The sequence below is a fragment of the Monodon monoceros genome, unplaced genomic scaffold (genome assembly GCF_005190385.1).
Source record: "Monodon monoceros isolate NGI ecotype Baffin Bay Population unplaced genomic scaffold, NGI_Narwhal_1 Super_Scaffold_13, whole genome shotgun sequence".
Taxonomy (NCBI): domain Eukaryota; kingdom Metazoa; phylum Chordata; class Mammalia; order Artiodactyla; family Monodontidae; genus Monodon; species Monodon monoceros.
In genome coordinates, this window is record NW_021703769.1 from 57,034,719 (window position 1) to 57,053,868 (window position 19,150).

General features: G+C 40.9%; 1 protein-coding gene across 2 annotated transcripts in view; it reads left to right on the forward strand.

Annotated features, from left to right (window-relative positions):
- Positions 1-16,394, forward strand: part of ATF7IP2 (activating transcription factor 7 interacting protein 2) — a 76,227-nt gene extending 59,833 nt beyond the window's left edge. The window contains exons 10-11 of one of the 2 annotated variants that reach the window (XM_029220265.1): positions 14,159-14,244; positions 14,848-16,394. In XM_029220265.1, coding sequence (XP_029076098.1) covers positions 14,159-14,244; positions 14,848-15,261 — 500 coding nt within the window. In that variant the 3' untranslated portion in view covers positions 15,262-16,394. Of the gene's footprint in view, positions 1-14,158; positions 14,245-14,847 lie in introns of those variants that run through there. The other variant, XR_003793103.1, reaches the window with a different exon arrangement.
- The last annotated feature ends 2,756 nt before the right edge of the window (positions 16,395-19,150 follow it).

Consider the following 19,150-nt stretch of genomic DNA (forward strand, 5'->3'; position numbering starts at 1 on the left):
TTTTTTTTTTTTTTTTTTTTTTTTTTGCAGTACGCAGGCCTCTCACTGTTGTGGCCTCTCCCGCTGCGGAGCAACATGACTCTTTTTGAATTATGGTTTTCTCAGGGTATGTGTCCAGTAGTGGGATTGCTGGGTCATATGGTAGTTCTATTTTTAGTTTTTTAAGGAACCTCCATACTGTTCTCCATAGTGGCTCTATCAATTTACATTCCTACCAACAGTGCAAGAGGGTTCCCTTTTCTCCTCACCCTCTCCAGCATTTGTTGTCTGTGGATTTTCTGATGATGCCCTTTCTAACTGGTGGAGGTGATACCTCACTGTAATTTTAATTTGCATTTCTCTAATGATTAGTGATGTTGAGCAGCTTTTCATGTGCCTCTTGGCCATATGTATGTCTTCTTTGGAGAGATGTCTATTTAGGTCTTCTGCCCATTTTTTTATTGGGTTGTTTGTTTTTTTAACATTGAGCTGCATGAGCTGTTTATACATTTGAGATTAATCCTTCATCTGTTGGTTCATTTTCAAATATTTTCTCCTATTCTGAGGGTTGTCTTTTCGTTTTGTTTATACTTCCCTTTGCTGTGCAAAAGCTTTTACGTTTCATTAGGTTCCATTTATTTATGTTTGTTTTTATTTCCATTACTCTAGGAAGTGGGTCAAAAAAGATCTTGCTGTGATTTATGTCAAAGAGTGTTCTTCCTATGTTTTCCTCTAAGAGTTTTATAGTGTCCAGTCTTACATTTAGGTCTTTAATCCATTTTGAGTTTATTTTTGTGTATGGTGTTAGGGAATGTTCTAATTTCATTCTTTTACATGTAGCTGTCCAGTTTTCCCAGCACCACTTATTGAAGAGGCTATCTTTTCTCAATTGTGTATCCTTGCCTCCTTTATCATAGATTAGTTGACCATAGGTGCATGGGTTTATCTCTGGGCTTTCTATCCTGTTCCATTGAACTGTATTTCTGTTTTTGTGCCAGTACCATATTGTCTTGATTACTGTAGCTTTGTAGTATAATCTGAAGTCAGGGAGTCTGATTCCTCCTGCTCCATTTTATTCCCTCAAGACTGCTTTGGGTATCCAGGGTCCTTTGTGTCTCCATACGTATTTTAAGATTTTTTGTTCTAGTTCTGTAAAAAATGTCACTGGTAATTTGATAGGGATTGCATTGATTCTGTAGATTGCTTTGAGTAGTATAGTCATTTTCACACTACTGATTCTTCCAATCCAAGCACATGGTATAGCTCTCCATCTGTTTGTGTTATCCTAGATTTCTTTCATCAGTGTCTTATAGTTTTGTGAGTACAGGTCTTTTACCTCCTTAGGTAGGTTTATTCCTAGGTATTTTATTCTTTTTGTTGCAGTGGTAAATGGTATTGTTTCCTTAATTTCTCTTTCTGATCTCTTGTTGTTAGTGTATAGGAATGCAACTGATTTCTTTGCATTAATTTTGTATCCTGCAACTTTACCGAACTCATTGATTAGCTCTAGTAGTTTTCTGGTGGCATCGTTAGGATTCTCTATGTTAGTATCATGTCATCTGCAAGCAGTGACAGTTTTACTTTTTTCTTCCAATTTGTATTCCTTTTATTTCTTTTTCTTCTCTGATTGCTGTGTCTAGGACTTCGAAAACTATGTTGAATAATAGTGGCGAGAGTGGACATACATTTGTTGTTCCTCATCTTAGAGGAAATGCTTTCAGTTTTTCACCATTGAGAATGATGTTTGCTATGGGTTTGTTGTATATGGCCTTTATTATGTTGAGTTTCCCTCTATGCCCACTTTCTGGAGAGTTTTTATCATAAATGGGTGTTGAATTTTGTCAAAAGCTTTTTCTGCATCTATTGAGATCATATGGTTTTTATTCAATTTTTAAATATGGTGTATCACACTGATTGATATGCCTATATTGAAGAATCCTTGTATCCCTGTGACAAATCCCACTTGATCATGGTGTGTGATCCTTTTAACTTGTTGTTGGATCCTGTTTGCTAGTATTTTGTTGAGGATTTTTGCATCTATATCCATCAGTGATATTGGTCTGTAATTTTCTTTTTTTGTAGTATCTCTGGTTTTGGTATCAGAGTGATGGTGGCCTTGTAGAATAAGTTTGGGAGTGTTCCTTCCCCTGCAGTTTTTTGGAAGAGTTTGAGAAGGATGGGTCTTAGCTCTTCTCTAAATGTTTGATAGAATTCACCTGTGAAGCCATCTAGTCCTGGACAGTCCTGGACTTTGGTTTGTTGGAAGATTTTTAATCACAGTTTCAATTTCATTACTTGTGATTGGTCCGTTCATATTTTCTATTTCTTCCTGGTTCAGTCGTGGAAGGTTATATCTTTCTAAGAATTTGTCCATTTCTTCCACGTTGTCCATTTTAATGGCATAGAGTTGCTTGTAGTAGTCGCTTCTGATGCTTTATATTTCTGCTATGTCCATTGTAACTTCTCCTTTTTCATTTCTAATTTTATTTTATTATATTTTTTTACATCTTTATTGGAGTATAATTGCTTTACAGTGGTGTGTTAGTTTCTGCTTTATAACAAAGTGAATCAGTTATACATATGTTCCCATATCTTGTCCCTCTTGCATCTCCCTCCCTACCACCCTCCCTATCCCACCCCTCCAGGCGGTCACAAATCACAAAGCTGATCTCCCTGTGCTATGCGGCTGCTTCCCACTAGCTATCTACCTTACAGTTGGCAGTGTATATATGTCCATGCCTCTCTCTCGCTTTGTCAGAGCTTACCTTTCCCCCTCCCCATATCCTCAAGTCCGTTCTCTAGTAGGTCTGTGTCTTTATTCCTGTCTTACCCCCAGGTTCTTCATGACTTTTTTTTCCTTGAATTCCATACATATGTGTTAGGATACAGTATTTGTCTTTCTCTTTCTGGCTTACTTCACTCTGTATGACAGACTCTAGGTCTATCCACCTCATTACACATAGCTCAATTTCGTTTCTTTTTATGGCTGAGTAATATTCCATTGTATATATGTGCCACATCTTCTTTTTTTTTTTTTAAACATCTTTATTGGGGTATAATTGCTTTACAATGGTGTGTTAGTTTCTGCTTTATAACAAAGTGAATCAGTTATACATATACATATGTTCCCATATCTCTTCCCTCTTGTGTCTCCCTCCCTCCCACTCTCCCTATCCCACCCCTCCAGGCTGTCACAAAGCACCGAGCTAATATCCCTGTGCCTTGCGGCTGCTTACCCCTAGCTATCTACATTACTACGTTTGTTAGTGTGTATATGTCCATGACTCTCTCTCGCCCTGTCAAAGCTCACCCTTCCCCCTCCCCACATCCTCAAGTCCGTTCTCCAGTAGGTCTGTGTCTTTATTCCTGTCTTACCCCTAGGTTCTTCATGACATTTTTTTTTCCTTAAATTCCATATATATGTGTTAGCATACGGTATTTGTCTTTTTCTTTCTGACTTACTTCACTCTGTATGACAGACTCTAGGTCTATCCATCTCATTACAAATAGCTCAATTTCATTTCTTTTTAAGGCTGAGTAATATTCCATTGTATATATGTGCCACATCTTCTTTATCCATTCATCCGTTGATGGGCGCTTAGGTTGTTTCCATCTCCGGGCTATTGTAAATAGAGCTGCAATGAACATTTTGGTACATGACTCTTTTTGAATTTTGGTTTTCTCAGGGTATATGCCCAGTAGTGGGATTGCTGGGTCATATGGTAATTCTATTTGTAGTTTTTTAAGGAACTTCCATACTGTTCTCCATAGTGGCTGAACCAATTCACATTCCCACCAGCAGTGCAAGAGTGTTCCCTTTTCTCCACACCCTCTCCAGCATTTATTGTTTCTAGATTTTTTGATGATGGCCATTCTGACTGGTGTGAGATGATATCTCATTGTAGTTTTGATTTGCATTTCTATAATGATTAATGATGTTGAGCATTCTTTCATGTGTTTGTTGGCAGTCTGTATATCTTCTATGGAGAAATGTCTATTTAGGTCTTCTACCCATTTTTGGATTGGGTTGTTTGTTTTTTTGTTATTGAGCTGCATGAGCTGCTTATAAATTTTGGAGATTAACCCTTTGTCAATTGCTTCATTTTCAAATATTTTCTCCCATTCTGAGGGTTGTCTTTTGGTCTTGTTTATGGTTTCCTTTACTGTGCAAAAGCTTTGAAGTTTCATTAGGTCCCATTTGTTTATTTTTGTTTTTATTTGCATTTCTCTGGGAGGTGGGTCAGAAAGGATCTTGCTGTGATTTATGTCATAGAGTGTTCTGCCTATGTTTTCCTCTAAGAGTTTGATAGTTTCTGGCCTTACATTTAGGTCTTTAATCCATTTTGAGCTTATTTTTGTGTATGGTGTTAGGGAGTGATCTAATCTCATACTTTTACATGTACCTGTCCAGTTTTCCCACCACCACTTATTGAAGAGGCTGTCCTTTCTCCACTGTACATTCCTGCCTCCTTTATCAAAGATAAGGTGACCATATGTGTGTGGGTTTATCTCTGGGCTTTCTATCCTGTTTCATTGATCTATCTTTCTGTTTTTGTGCCAGTACCATACTGTCTTGGTTACTGTAGCTTTGTAGTATAGTCTGAAGTCAGGGAGCCTGATTCCTCCAGCTCCGTTTTTCGTTCTCAAGATTGCTTTGGCTATTCGGGGTCTTTTGTGTTTCCATACAAATTGTGAAATTTTTTGTTCTAGTTCTGTGAAAAATGCCAGTGGTAGTTTGATAGAGATTGCACTGAATCTGTAGATTGCTTTGGGTAGTAGAGTCTTTTTCACAATGTTGATTCTTCCAATCCAAGAACATGGTATATCTCTCCATCTATTTGTATCATCTTTAATTTCTTTCATCAGTGTCTTATAATTTTCTGCATACAGGTCTTTTGTCTCCTTAGGTAGGTTTATTTCTAGATATTTTATTCTTTTTGTTGCAATGGTAAATGGGAGTGCTTTATTGATTTCACTTTCAGATTTTTCATCATTAGTGTATAGGAATGCCAGAGATTTCTGTGCATTAATTTTGTATCCTGCTACTTTACCAAATTCATTGATTAGCTCTAGTAGTTTTCTGGTAGCATCTTTAGGATTCTCTATGTATAGTATCATGTCATCTGCAAACAGTGACAGCTTCACTTCTTCTTTTCCGATTTGGATTCCTTTTATTTCCTTTTCTTCTCTGATTGCTGTGGCTAAAACTTCCAAAACTATGTTGAATAAGAGTGGTGAGAGTGGGCAACCTTGTCTTGTTCCTGATCTTAGTGGAAATGCTTTCAGTTTTTCACCATTGAGGACAATGTTGGCTGTGGGTTTGTCATATATGGCCTTTATTATGTTGAGGAAAGTTCCCTCTATGCCTACTTTCTGCAGGGTTTTAATCATAAATGGGTATTGAATTTTGTCAAAAGCTTTCTCTGCATCTATTGAGATGATCATATGGTTTTTCTCCTTCAATTTGTTAATATGGTGTATCACGTTCATTGATTTGCATATATTGAAGAATCCTTGCATTCCTGGAATAAACCCCACTTGATCATGGTGTATGATCCGTTTAATGTGCTGTTGGATTCTGTTTGCTAGTATTTTGTTGAGGATTTTTGCATCTATGTTCATCAGTGATATTGGCCTGTAGTTTTCTTTCTTTGTGACATCCTTGTCTGGTTTTGGTATCAAGGTGATGGTGGCCTCGTAGAATGAGTTGGGGAGTGTTCCTCCCTCTGCTATATTTTGGAAGAGTTTGAGAAGGATAGGTGTTAGCTCTTCTCTAAATGTTTGATAGAATTCGCCTGTGAAGCCATCTGGTCCTGGGCTTTGTTTGTTGGAAGATTTTTAATCACAGTTTCAATTTCAGTGCTTGTGATTGGTCTGTTCACATTTTCTATTTCTTCCTGATTCAGTCTTGGCAGGTTGTGCCTTTCTAAGAATTTTTCCATTTCTTCCAGGTTGTCCATTTTATTGGCATAGAGTTGCTTGTAGTAATCTTTCATGATCTTTTTTATTTCTGCAGTGTCAGTTGTTACTTCTCCTTTTTCATTTCTAATTCTATTGATTTGAGTCTTCTCCCTTTATTTCTTGATGAGTCTGGCTAATGGTTTATCAATTTTGTTTATCTTCTCAAAGAACCAGCTTTTAGTTTTATTGATCTTTGCTATCATTTCCTTCATTTCTTTTTCATTTATTTCTGATCTGATTTTAATGATTTCTTTCCTTCTACTAACTTTGGGGTTTTGTTGTTCTTCTTCTCTCTAATTGCTTTAGGTGCAAGGTTAGGTTGTTTATTTGAGATGTTTCCTGTTTCTTAAGGTAGGATTGTATTGCTATAATCTTCCCTCTTAGAACTGCTTTTGCTGCATCCCATAGATTTTGGGTCGTCGTGTCTCCATTGTCATTTGTTTCTAGGTATTTTTTTAGTTCCTCTTTGATTTCTTCAGTGATCACTTTGTTATTAAGTAGTGTATTGTTTAGCCTCCATGTGTTTGTATTTTTTACAGATCTTTTCCTGTAATTGATATCTAGTCTCATAGCGTTGTGGTCGGAAAAGATACTTGATACAATTTCAATTTTCTTAAATTTACCAAGGCTTAATTTGTGACCCAAGATATGATCTATCCTGGAGAATGTTCCATGAGCACTTGAGAAAAATGTGTATTCTGTTGTTTTTGGATGGAATGTCCTATAAATATCAAGTAAGTCCATCTTGTTTAATGTATCATTTAAAGCTTGTGTTTCCTTATTTATTTTCATTTTGGATGATCTGTCCATTGGTGAAAGTGGTAAAATCCCCTGCTATGAATGTGTTACTGTCGATTTCCCCTTTTATGGCTGTTAGTATTTGCCTTATGTATTGAGGTGCTCCTATGTTGGGTGCATAAATATTTACAATTGTTATATTTTCTTCTTGGATTGATCCCTTGATCATTATGTAGTGTCCTTCTTTGTCTCTTCTAATGGTCTTTATTTTAAAGTCTATTTTGTCTGATATGAGAATTGCTACTCCAGCTTTCTTTTGGTTTCCATTTGCATGAAATATCTTTTTCCATCCCCTTACTTTCAGTCTATGTGTCTCTAGGTCTGATGTGGGTCTCTTGTAGACAGCAAATATATGGGTCTTGTTTTTGTATCCATTCAGCCAACCTGTGTCTTTTGGTGGGAGCATTTAGTCCATTTACATTTAAGGTAATTATCGATATGTATGTTCCTATTCCCATTTTCTTAATTGTTTTTGGTTTGTTATTGTAGGTCTTTTCCTTCGTTTGTGTTTCTTGCCTAGAGAAGTTCCTTTAGCAGTTGTTGTAGAGCTGGTTTGGTGGTGTTGAACTCTCTCAGCTTTTCCTTGTCTGTAAAGGTTTTAATTTCTCCATCAAATCTGAATGAGATCCTTGCTGGGTAGAGTAATCTTGGTTGCAGATTTTTCTCCTTCGTCACTTTAAATATGTCCTGCCAGTCCCTTCTGGCTTGCAGAGTTTCTGCTGAAAGATCAGCTGTTAACCTTATGGGGATTCCCTTGTGTGTTATTTGTTGTTTTTCCCTTGCTGCTTTTAATAGGTTTTCTTTGTATTTAATTTTTGACAGTTTGATTAATATGTGTCTTGACGTATTTCTCCTTGGATTTATCCTGTATGGGACTCTCTGTGCTTCCTGGACTTGATTAACTATTTCCTTTCCCATATTAGGGAAGTTTTCAACTATAATCTCTTCAAATATTTTCTCAGTCCCTTTCTTTTTCTCTTCTTCTTCTGGAACCCCTATAATTCGAATGTTGGTGCATTTAATGTTGTCCCAGAGGTCTCTGAGACTGTCCTCAGTTCTTTTCATTCTTTTTTCTTTATTCTGCTCTGCAGTAGTTATTTCCACTACTTTATCTTCCAGGTCACTTATCCGTTCTTCTGCCTCAGTTATTCTGCTATTGATCCCATCTAGAGTGTTTTTAATTTCATTTATTGTGTTGTTCATTGTTGCTTGTTTCATCTTTAGTTCTTCTAGGTCCTTCTTAAATGTTTCTTGCATTTTGTCCATTCTATTTCCAAGATTTGGGATCATCTTTACTATCATTATTCTGAATTCTTTTTCTGGTAGACTGCCTATTTCCTCTTCATTTGTTAGGTCTGGTGGGTTTTTATCTTGCTCCTTCATCTTCTGTGTGTTTTTCTGTCTTCTCATTTTGCTTATCTTACTGTGTTTGGGGTCTCCTTTTTGCAGGCTGCAGGTTCTTAGTTCCCGTTGTTTTTGGTGTCTGTCCCCAGTGGCTAAGGTTGGTTCAGTGGGTTGTGTCGGCTTCCTGGTGGAGGGGACTAGTGCCTGTGTTCTGGTGGATGAGGCTGGATCTTGTCTTTCTGGTGGGCAGGTCCACGTCTGGTGGTGTGTTTTGGGGTGTCTGTGGACTTATTATGATTTTAGGCAGCCTCTCTGCTAATGGGTGGGGTTGTGTTCCTGTCTTGCTAGTTGTTTGGCATAGGATGTCCAGCACTGTAGCTTGCTGGTCATTGAGTGAAGCTGGGTGCTGGCGTTGAGATGGAGATCTCTGGGAGATTTTTGCCATTTGATATTATGTGGAGCTGGGAGGTCTCTTGTGGACCGGTGTCCTGAAGTTGGCTCTCCCACCTCAGAGGCACAGCACTGACTCCTGGCTGCAGCACCAAGAGCCTTTCATCCACACGGCTCAGAATAAAAGGGAGAAAAAGTAGAAAGAAAGAATTAGTAGAAGTAGAAAGAAAGAAAGGAGGGAGGGAGGGAGGAAGGAAGGAAGGAGGGAAGGAAGGAAAAAAAGAAAGATAAAGTAACATAAATAAGATAAAATATAATAAAGTTATTAAAATAAAAAATAATTATTAAGAGAAAAAAATTTAAAAAAAAAGACGGACGGATAGAACCCTAGGACAAATGGTGGAAGCAAAGCTATACAGACAAAATCTCACCCAGAAGCATACACATATACACTCACAAAAAGAGGAAAAGGGGAAAAAATCATAAATCTTGCTCTCAAAGTCCACCTCCTTAATTTGGGATGATTTGTTGTCTATTCATGTATTCCACAGATGCAGGTACATCAAGTTGATTGTGGAGCTTTAATCCGCTGCTTCTGAGGCTGCTGGGAGAGATTTCCCTTTCTCTTCTTTGTTCGCACAGCTCCCAGGGGCTCAGCTTTGGATTTGGCCCCGCCTCTGCATGTAGGTCGCCGGAGGGCGTCTGTTCTTCGCTCAGACAGGACGGGGTTAAAGGAGCAGCTGATTCGGGGGCTCTGGTTCACTCAGGCCAATGGGAGGGAGGTCCAGGGAGTGTGGGGGGAACCTGCGGCGGCAGAGGCCGGCGTGACGTTGCACCAGCCTGAGGTGAGCCGTGAGTTCTGCCGGGGGAGTTGTCCCTGGATCCCGGGACCCTGGCAGTGGCGGGCTGCACAGGCTCCCTGGAAGGGGGGAGTGGATAGTGACCTGTGCTCGCACACAGGCTTCTTGGTGGTGGCAGCAGCAGCCTTAGCGTCTCATGCCTGCCTCTGGGGTCCGTGCTTTCAGCCGAGGCTCGTGCCCATCTCTGGAGCTCCTTTGAACAGCGCTCTTAATCCCCTCTCCTCGTGTACCAGGAAACAAAGAGGGAAGAAAAAGTCTCTTGCCTCTTCGGCAGGTCCAGACTTTTCCCAGACTCCCTCCCAGCTAGCCGTGGTGCACTAACCTCCTGCAGGCTGTGTTCACGCCACCAACCCCAGTCCTCTCCCTGGGCTCTGACCGAAGCCCGAGCCTCAGCTCCCAACCCCGCCCGCCCCAGCAGGTGAGCAGACAAGCCTCTCGGGCTGGTGAGTGCTGGTCGGCCCTGATCCTCTGTGTGGGAATCTCTCTGCTTTGTCCCCCGCACGCCTGTTGCTGTGCTCTCCTCCGCGGCTCTGACGCTTTCCCCGTTCGCCACCCGCAGTCTTCGCCCACGAAGGGGCTTCCTAGTGTGTGGAAACCTTTCCTCCTTCACAGCTCCCTCCCACTGGTGCAGGTCCGGTCCCTATCCTTTGGTCTCTGTTTATTCTTTATCTTTTGCCCTACCCAGGTACCTGGGGGGTTTCTTGCCTTTTGGGAGGTCCGAGGTCTTCTGCCAGCGTTCAGTAGGTGTTCTGTAGGAGTTATTCCACGTGTAGTTGTATTTCTGGTGTATCTGTGGGAAGAAGGTGATCTCCGCGTCTTACTCTTCCGCCATCTTCCCGGAAGCCTCTCTAATTTTATTGATTTGAGTCCTCTCCCTCTTTTTCTTGTTGAGTCTGGCTAAAGGTTTATCAATTTTATTTATCTTCTCAAAGAACCAGCTTTTAGTTTTATTGATCTTTGCTATTGTTTTCTTTGTTTCTATTTCATTTATTTCTGCTCTGATCTTTATGATTTCTTTCCTTCTACTAATTTTGTGTTTTGTTTGTTCTTCTTTCTGTAGATCCTTTAGGTGTAAGGTTAGATTGTTTGAGATTTTTCTTGTTTCTTGAGGAAGGATTGTATAGCTGTCAACTTCCCTCTTAGAACTGCTTTTGCTGCATCCCATAGGTTTTGGATCGTCATGTTTTCATTGTCATTTGTCTCTGGGTATTTTTTGATTTCCTCTTTGATTTCTTCAGTGATCTCTTGGTTATTTAGTAATGTATTGTTTTTCCTCCATGTGTTTGTGTTTTTTTACATTTTTTCCCTGTAATTTATTTCTAATCTCAAAGCATTGTGGTTGGAAAAGATGTTTGATATGATTTCAATTTTCTTAAATTTACTGAGCCTTGATTTGTGACCCAAGATGTGATCTATCCTAGAGAATGTTCTGTGTGCACTTGAGAAGAAAGTGTAATCTGCTGTTTTTGGATGGAATGTCCTATAAATATCAATTAAATCTATCTGGTCTAATGTGTCATTTAAAGCTTGTGTTTCCTTATTAATTTTCTGTCTCGATTATTTGTCCATTGGTGTAAGTGAGGTGTTGAAGTCCCCGACTATTATTGTGTAACTGTTGATTTCCTCTTTTATAGGTGTTAACAGTTGCCTTATGTATTGAGGTGCTCCTATGTTGGGTGCATATATATTTAAAATTGTTATATCTTCTTCCTGGATTGATCCCTTGATTGTTATGTAGTGTCCTTCCTTGTCTCTTGTAACATTATTTTAAAGTCTGTTTTATCTGATATGAGTATTGCTACTCCATCTTTCTTTTGATTTCCATTTACATGGAATATCTTTTTCTATCCCCTCACTTTCAGTGTGTATGTGTCCGTGGGTCTGAAGTGAGTCTCTTGTAGACAGCATATATATGGGTCTTGTTTTTGTATCCATTCAGTGAGCCTGTGTCTTTTGGTTGGAGCATTTAATCCATTCACGTTTAAGGTAATTATTGATATGTATGTTCCTATTATCATTTTCTTAATTGTTATGGGTTTGTTTCTGTAGGTCATTTTCTTCTTTTGTGTTTCCCACTTAGAGAAGTTCCTTTAGCATTTGTTGTAGAGCTGGTTTGGTGGTGCTGAATTCTCTTAGCTTTTGCTTGTCTGTAAAGCTTTTGATTTCTCCATCAAACCTAAAGAGATCCTTGCCGGGTAGAGTAATTTTGGTTGTAGGTTCTTCCCTTTCATCGCTTTAAATATATCATGCCACTCCCTTCTGGCTTGTAGAGTTTCTGCTTAGAAATCAGCTGTTATCCTTATGGGAGTTCCCTTGTATGTTACTTGTCATTTTTCCCTTGTTGCTTTCAGTAAGTTTTGTCTTTAGTTTTTGTCAGTTTGATTACTGTGTGTCTCAGCATGTTTCTCCTTGGGTCTATCCTGCCTGGGACTCTGCGCTTCCTGGACTTGGCTGGCTATTTCCTTTCCTATGTTAGGGAAGTTTTTGACTGTAATCTCTTCAAACAGTTTCTCGGGTCCTTTCTATCTTCTCCTTCTGGGACCCCTATAATGTGAATGTTGGTGCATTTAATGTTGTCCCAGAGGTCTCTTAAGCTGTCTTCATTTCTTTTCATTCTCTTTTCTTTATTTTGTTCCATGGCGGTGAATGCCACCATTCGTCTCCCAGGTTGCTTATCTGTTCTGCCTCAGTTATTCTGCTATTGATTCTTTCTAGTTCATTTTTCATTTCAGTTATTGTATTGTTCATCTCTGTTTGTTCCTTAATTCTTCTAGATGTTTGTTCTTTAATTCTTCTAGGTCTTTATTAAACATTTCTTGCATCTTCTCGATCTTTGCCTGCATTCTTTTTCCGAGGTCCTGGATCATCTTCATTATCATTATTCTGAATTCCTTTTCTGGAAGGTTGCCTATTTCCACTTCATTTAGTTCTTTTTCTGGGGTTTTATCTTGTTTCTTCATCTGGTACATAGTCCTCTGCCTTTTCGTTTTGTCTTTCTGTGAATATGGTTTTCGTTCCACAGGCTGCAGAATTGTAATTCTTCTTGCTTCTGCTGTCTGCCCTCTGGTGGATGAGGCTATCTAAGAGGCTTGTGCAAGCTTCCTGATGGAAGGGACTGGTGGTGGGTAGAGCTGAGTGTTGCTCTGTTGGGCAGAGCTCAGTAAAACTTTAATCTGCTTGCCTGCTGATGGGTGGGGCTGGGTTCCCTCACTGTTGGTTGTTTGGCCTGAGGCGACCCAGCACTGGAGCCTACCCGGCTCTTTGGTGGGGCTAATGGTGGACTCTGGGAGGGCTCATGCCAAGGAGTATTTCCCAGAACTTCTGCTGCCAGTGTCCTTGTCCCCACGGTGAGCCACAGCCACCCCCCGCCTCTGCAGGAGACCCTCCAACACTAGCAGGTAGGTCTGGTTCAGTCTCCTGTGGGGTCACTGCTCCTTCCTCTGGGTCCTGATGTGCACACTACTTTGTGTGTGCCCTGCAAGAGTGGAGTCTCTGTTTCCCCCAGTCCTGTCGAATTCTGCAATCAAATTCCACTAGCCATCAAAGTGCGATTCTCTAGGAATTCCTCCCCCCATTGCCAGACCCCCAGGTTGGGAAGCTGGACATGGGGCTCAGACCCTTCACTCCAGTGGATGGTCTCCTGTGGTATAATTGTTCTCCAGTTTGTGAGTCACCACCCAGCGGTTATGAGATTTGATTTTATTGTGATTGCGCCCCTCCTACCACCTCATTGTGGCTTCTCCTTTGTCTTTGGATGTGGGGTATCTTTTTTTGGTGAGTTCCAGGGTCTTCCTGTCAATGAGTGTTCAGCAGTTAGTTGTGATTCTGCTGCTCTCGCAAGAGGGAGTGAGCACACATCCTTTTACTCTGCCATTTTGAACCAATCTCTCATGCATCGATTCTCTTACAATTAAAAGCGTAAAATCATTACCTTTACAAAAACGTATTTTAACACCAGTAAATAAAGCGATTAATAAGTTATCTTTGAAACAGTGTAGAATCTTAATTATCCTTGTCAGTTAAAAGAAAAATACAAATAAAAAATTTTATTGGGGGAGATTCTTAAAGTACGTTAAACAGTTATATCACTGCACACACAGTGGATTAAAAATGATTTTTGCTGCTTATTAGATATGTTCAAACTTCTGAAATTTTTAGCTGTCTGGTCCTATTACTTTCCAACATGGAGGCACTTTTCTTACTATCCCCATGATACTTTCCCCAGTTGTCCTCAAACCATTCTTGCGCCTACTAAACCTTCTTTCTCTCCCTCACACCCACATTTTCTCTGTTTTCCTCCTTTTCTTTCTTCTAACCATCTCTCTTTCTTCCGTTCTCTCTTCTGTCTCTCCTCCCTCCCCCTCCCTTTCAGCAGTCCACAATTGATATCTAATTCCCTCTAGGCTACCATGGGATACCTCCAACCCCAGCCTGCATGAGTTTTAGTTTGAATTCCCAGGCCTTGTTTGTATCACACATTCTTATAGGATTGTAAACAGTTCTGTGTTTGCAAACATCCTTGTTGACCTAACAGAGCAAAATCTGCCTCTAAGACTGCTAAGCAGGAATCCCTCTACCATGGGTAATTTTTCCTAGTTTCCAGTTGCATCATGACATTAGTGTTTACCTTGAGGAATTTTTGTCACATTAAAGAAAAATTCTCTATATTTGATACCTTTGCATATCAAAAGTTATCTTATTTCACAGTTTTATAATTTTAGTTCACATTTAATTACTACCCAAGATGTAAACTACTGTTTGCTTTAAAGGCTATGGGACTGATTATTGCAGATACATTTTACTTTTAAACCTTCTGTTGTTCACAGAAAGTCCAGTATCCATGCTTGAGTCACCTACGAAAGCTATTTCAATCTCAAAAGAGACAACCCCAGAGGCACAAAATACAGCCCAGGTACTGATATGAAATGTTCTGTAAGGGATATTATTCATTCCAAATTGAGTGGAAGTATCCATTTTACTCATAAAGAAACATTTGGGTTACATTTCATCTTAGAAAGCACTTTAATATGCTTTTTCAAATGTGCTATTGTGAGTCTACTTATTTACTCAATTAAAATAATTTAATTTTCCAGAAGCTACAGAATTAGAACAACTACATTTTTTAGTCCAACAAATTGGAAAAGATTTTTAAGAATAATAACCATTGTTGATGAAGGTGGATGGAAATGGGTGTTCTCCTACACTCACACTTTTCATGTTTGGGAACACAGGTTTGGAAATGAGATGGAATATTTCTCCAGAATGTCTGGGCCCTAACCCATTCTGGATTAGTGATATTCCAGAGTGTAGAGATCTTAACTCTTAAAGAAAGAAGCTTATGCTTGAAAGAAACTGGATCCAGCCTCACGTATCCTTGAAGCATCCTTTTGTTCTTATGATTTTGATAAATGGATTGAGGAATGGGAAATATATATTGTAGAACTGCAGTTGACCACTTAAAAAAAATCAGAACCCACCAATTCAGCTTGCTAAACTTTTTATAAATGTGTTTTAGGTTCTTGAATCCTTTGAGCACCTGCCACCTCTCCCAGAACCACCACCACTACTACCCGAACTGGTAGACAAAATCCGAGACACACTTCCTCCCCAGAAGCCTGAGCTCAAAGTAAAACGGGTGCTGAGACCCAAGGGCATTGCCCTGACTTGGAACATAACCAAAATCAATCCCAAGTGTGCCCCCGTGGAAAGCTACCACCTCTTCCTGTGCCATGACATCCCTAATAATAAGCTGATCTGGAAGAAAATTGGAGAAATTAAAGCTTTACCACTCCCAATGGCCTGTACTTTATCTCAGTTTTTAGCTTCCAACAAATATTATTTTACTGTCCAGTCAAAAGACATTTTTGGGCGATATGGACCATTTTGTGATATAAAATCTATTCCTGGGTTTTCTGAAAATCTTATCTAAAAGTAAGAAAAGTATTTGATAATTATATATTGTACTACATTTTTTTTTCATACTTCAGTTGTTTGTTTACAATGGTTCTCTAATCCTATTCAATGTCTTAAAGGGCCAGTTCAGATTGTGAACCCTTTATACAGGGACAGTCCTCTTCCCTATGTTGTAAGTGGCCTCTAGTTTCATGAATTTCTGATTTACATTCAATAAATACTTCCAATGGATATGTTCTAAGACATACACCATCATGGACCCATGTCGCTAAGCTGTGTTAGGTACAATACATTCGGTAACTATGGAGCTGCTGCTTCTATCAGAAGCCCTAGGATGCAAGCAACCACTATTTCCTCTCTTGAATATCAGCTTTTGGTGACCTGCTTGTGGTCAGTATAGGTACAGGAAAATCCAGCTCTTTACTGAGGCCAGATCATCCTTGGGGTGCATCTACACCAAGATTTTATGAAAATATGTCTTCCCGTTCTGTTCAAATTCGAAGGGCTATTAATTTGTGCCCCTCCCTACTCCCCGCTTTTGTTTTAGGCCATGTCAATCATTTAGGGAAATAGTCTAGGTTTTCCCGAAATCGGTTTGTATACTTAACATACGTAATAAAACTACTTAAACGTATGCTGTGTACACAAAATTACAGTATCTCTTGTAAAATAAAAAATTACCCAACCTGCTATTTCAGTTGAGGGAAATGGAGTTGTCTGCCTTAGATTTAAGGCTTTAATTTGCTGATTCCCTAATGAGACCCTTTGCTTATTTCCTGGCTACCGTCATTACTTACAACATAACACTAAGGGGCTCCCATAGATGTCCTGCTTACCTCTGTCTGAGGGAACACTGATGTGAGCTGTGGCTCCTACAAGTATCCCAAGAAACTTGACGGGTGAGCAGACTGGGTTAGTGTAAGTCAGGCCCTAATGGGACAAACCGTGGATGAGTAATACTAGGACACTGAGAAAACAGAAAAATAACGGTTAGTGTGAAAGTCTGTTCAAGAGAGGCATTCTTTTCTGGTATATAGTGAAAGTTCAGGCCTCAGAGGCTCTGAGATTTAAAAAATTGAACAGGAATGGCTTTCCTTGGCATTTTGTGAATGCTGTCACATCTTCAGTCATAAATAAAGATGTTATTTTTCAGTCTCCTGTGTCTACGTTTTAAAACATTATTACTGAAAGAGCCAAATTCTGACCTGAATTTGAAGAGATGAGCTGCCCTCTGTGAGGTCCTATTTTAGGCTCGGAGCAGCGGAGGGTGTCCTGCAGCACAGGACAAGGGCTTCACTTGAGGACAACTGCACCCTTGGGTTGGCATCAACTAGCCATTCACTCACTAAGCGAAGCCCAAAGCCAAGACTTCGGTGTGCATCAGCAGAGTGAAACTGCATCCCAACCAGCAGATCTGGAATGTCGATAGGTATACAAGTCTTCAGCAAAAGAGCTCTTCACAATAGTAGAACGAGGAGGAATGCTGATAGCAAGCAAGCATCTTACAGCTGGTGGCCCAGAAAGCATTAATGTTTCTTGCCTATTGGAGGGGCAGGAGCAAGATCCTCAGCTGTTACCTATCAGGGACACCAGAAGAGAACCGGCCTGAGAACAAGACCCAGGACTGTACAGTTACATAATACAAGGTAAACACCCCACCTCCACCCAGGCAACATTTCATGCGCTTTTGGTGGGAAACCTTTATGCCTCCTTGAAGCAACAGAACCAAACTCCTGATTGATGAGCTAAAATTGAATATATTGAGAAAAGGCTGTGGGGCGGTTCCTGGAATCAGCAGGGAGCTGAGAGACTCTGGCTTGGAAAACAGGAAAGGGGAAAAAAAGATACTTTGCAACAAATTCCCATGAGGTTTCAAACCTGAGACAGTTTATGCAATTTATACCCCATAATGATATGTTAAGATATTTTCTGCCCATTTTAAAGATGTGGAAACAGGTCCAGGGAGCGTAGTTGGCTTGCCCTGAGTCCCAGAGACCCAGCCCATTCACATGCAGCGCCCTGGTCCTGGGTTCCGGCTATATACACAGGCTGTGCGGCCTCGTGGGGACAATGGGCAGAACAGAAAGCCTTTCCCACTGTCCTTGCTGCCTTGTGGTTCCAGAATCAAAGCCCAGACACATATCAGATTGGCTTATCCTAGGGCATGTGTCAAAGCTGCAAGGTGAACAAGAAAGTAAACCTCTGGCATTTTTGGTCAGTGAGAGGTATACTCCACTACTCTTGACACTCAGGGTAGGTGTAGTGGCTTTGGATGATGTCCATGTCACTAAGCTGGAACTACCTTTCCAAGGATGTCCTTCCCTGGCTGGTTCAAGTTTAGCATTGGTCGAGACACTGCACGCAGTTTGGAGCAGAAGCAAAACATCAGTTCTGTGTTTTATGTTCTGAAGATAGACACGGGGCATCAGAGTGTGGAGGCTTCCATGCTCTGCTGGCTCACAGACCCACAGCTCCTGCCAAGTGCCTGGGCAAGTGAAGGGCACCTCTGCGTGCTGCTCTGTGCCTTTCCTATAGGCCGTGTTTCCTGTGGCTTCGAGGCTGGAGGTAGTCACACACACACGTGCTTCCAGTTCATACTTGTCCGCTTCCTTCCTTCCTGACGGCCACCTGGCTGACCTCTAGCGACTCCAGACTCAACACTAGACCCAGAGGGAACACTTTGCATAGGCTTCTCCACCAGCTCTCCCACACTGGGCCAAGCCTAGCCCCTGTAATCAGTTCCAAGTTCTATAGTTTTGATGGCTTCCTCACCAAGACCACAGGGCCCCCAGACAGAGGAGGCGCATCCTCACCCCGGGAATTGAGTATCAGGGCAGTAGCTTGTCCAACTGTCCTGGACACTGAATGTCTCCTATGTTGTTCTCGTGGGATAAGGAATTCACAGACAGACCCTGAGTCTGAAAGCCAGTTCCAACACTTACCATGAGGTCGGCATCTCTCTGAGCCTCCTTTTTCTCAATGGGTAGAATGAAGGCAGTGCTGACTCCTTCCTTCTGCCTCTTTCTCCCTCTCTTTCCTTGTTTAACTGGTTCTGCTGCCTGAGCTCAAGAGCCCTGATTCAGGGTCATTGTAAGGAGTTAACGATGTAACATAGACTACCTAGGACAAAGCAAGTCCTTTATTAGTAAATGGTAGAAAGCAAAAACAAAACCTTTGCTGGGGATGGGTAAATTAGAAATACCTTGTTTCTGAGGCAACTGCTAATTTACTGGGCCAAAGGGTCAGCAGGAGATGGCATGTCACTCAGAGGTGGCCATGGAGATAGAAGAAAATTCTTCTAAAAATCATAATGTGAACACGTTTCCAATATGGAGATAGAGGCAGAGATTGGAGTGATGCAGCCACAAGCCAAGGAACACCGGAGCCACCAGAAGCTGGAAGAGCCTCTGGAGGGAGCACAGCCCAGCCAACACCTGGATTTCAGACGTCTCTAGAGCTATGAGAAAATACACGTCTGTTGTTCTGAGCCACCAAGTTTGTGGTAATTTGTTACAACAGCCCTAGGGAAACTAACACAAGCACTCTTCCCTGGGACCATGATTTGTTCAAAACGTGGACACCTGGCCCTTACCCCATATGCTGCGGAGGTGGGGCCTCCTGTGTGTTCCTAGACACTCATGTTGGCCGGGGGGTGGTTTTATGCCCCCAACATGGAAGATGCAAAGCCTCTGTCAATCATTTCACAATGTCTTCTGTGAGATGTGCCCGACATCGTGACATCAGATGGTGGCTTTATCTTTAACTGGTAGATGGCAGCTGTTGAAGAATAATCAGTATCAAGGCTTCAGAAAACAAAGAGCCTTATTTGGGGTCCTAAGAATTGCAATTCGGGAGTCACAGATTCAGGTAAAACCAAAAGAGTGTTCTGGGGAAGAGGGAATCAG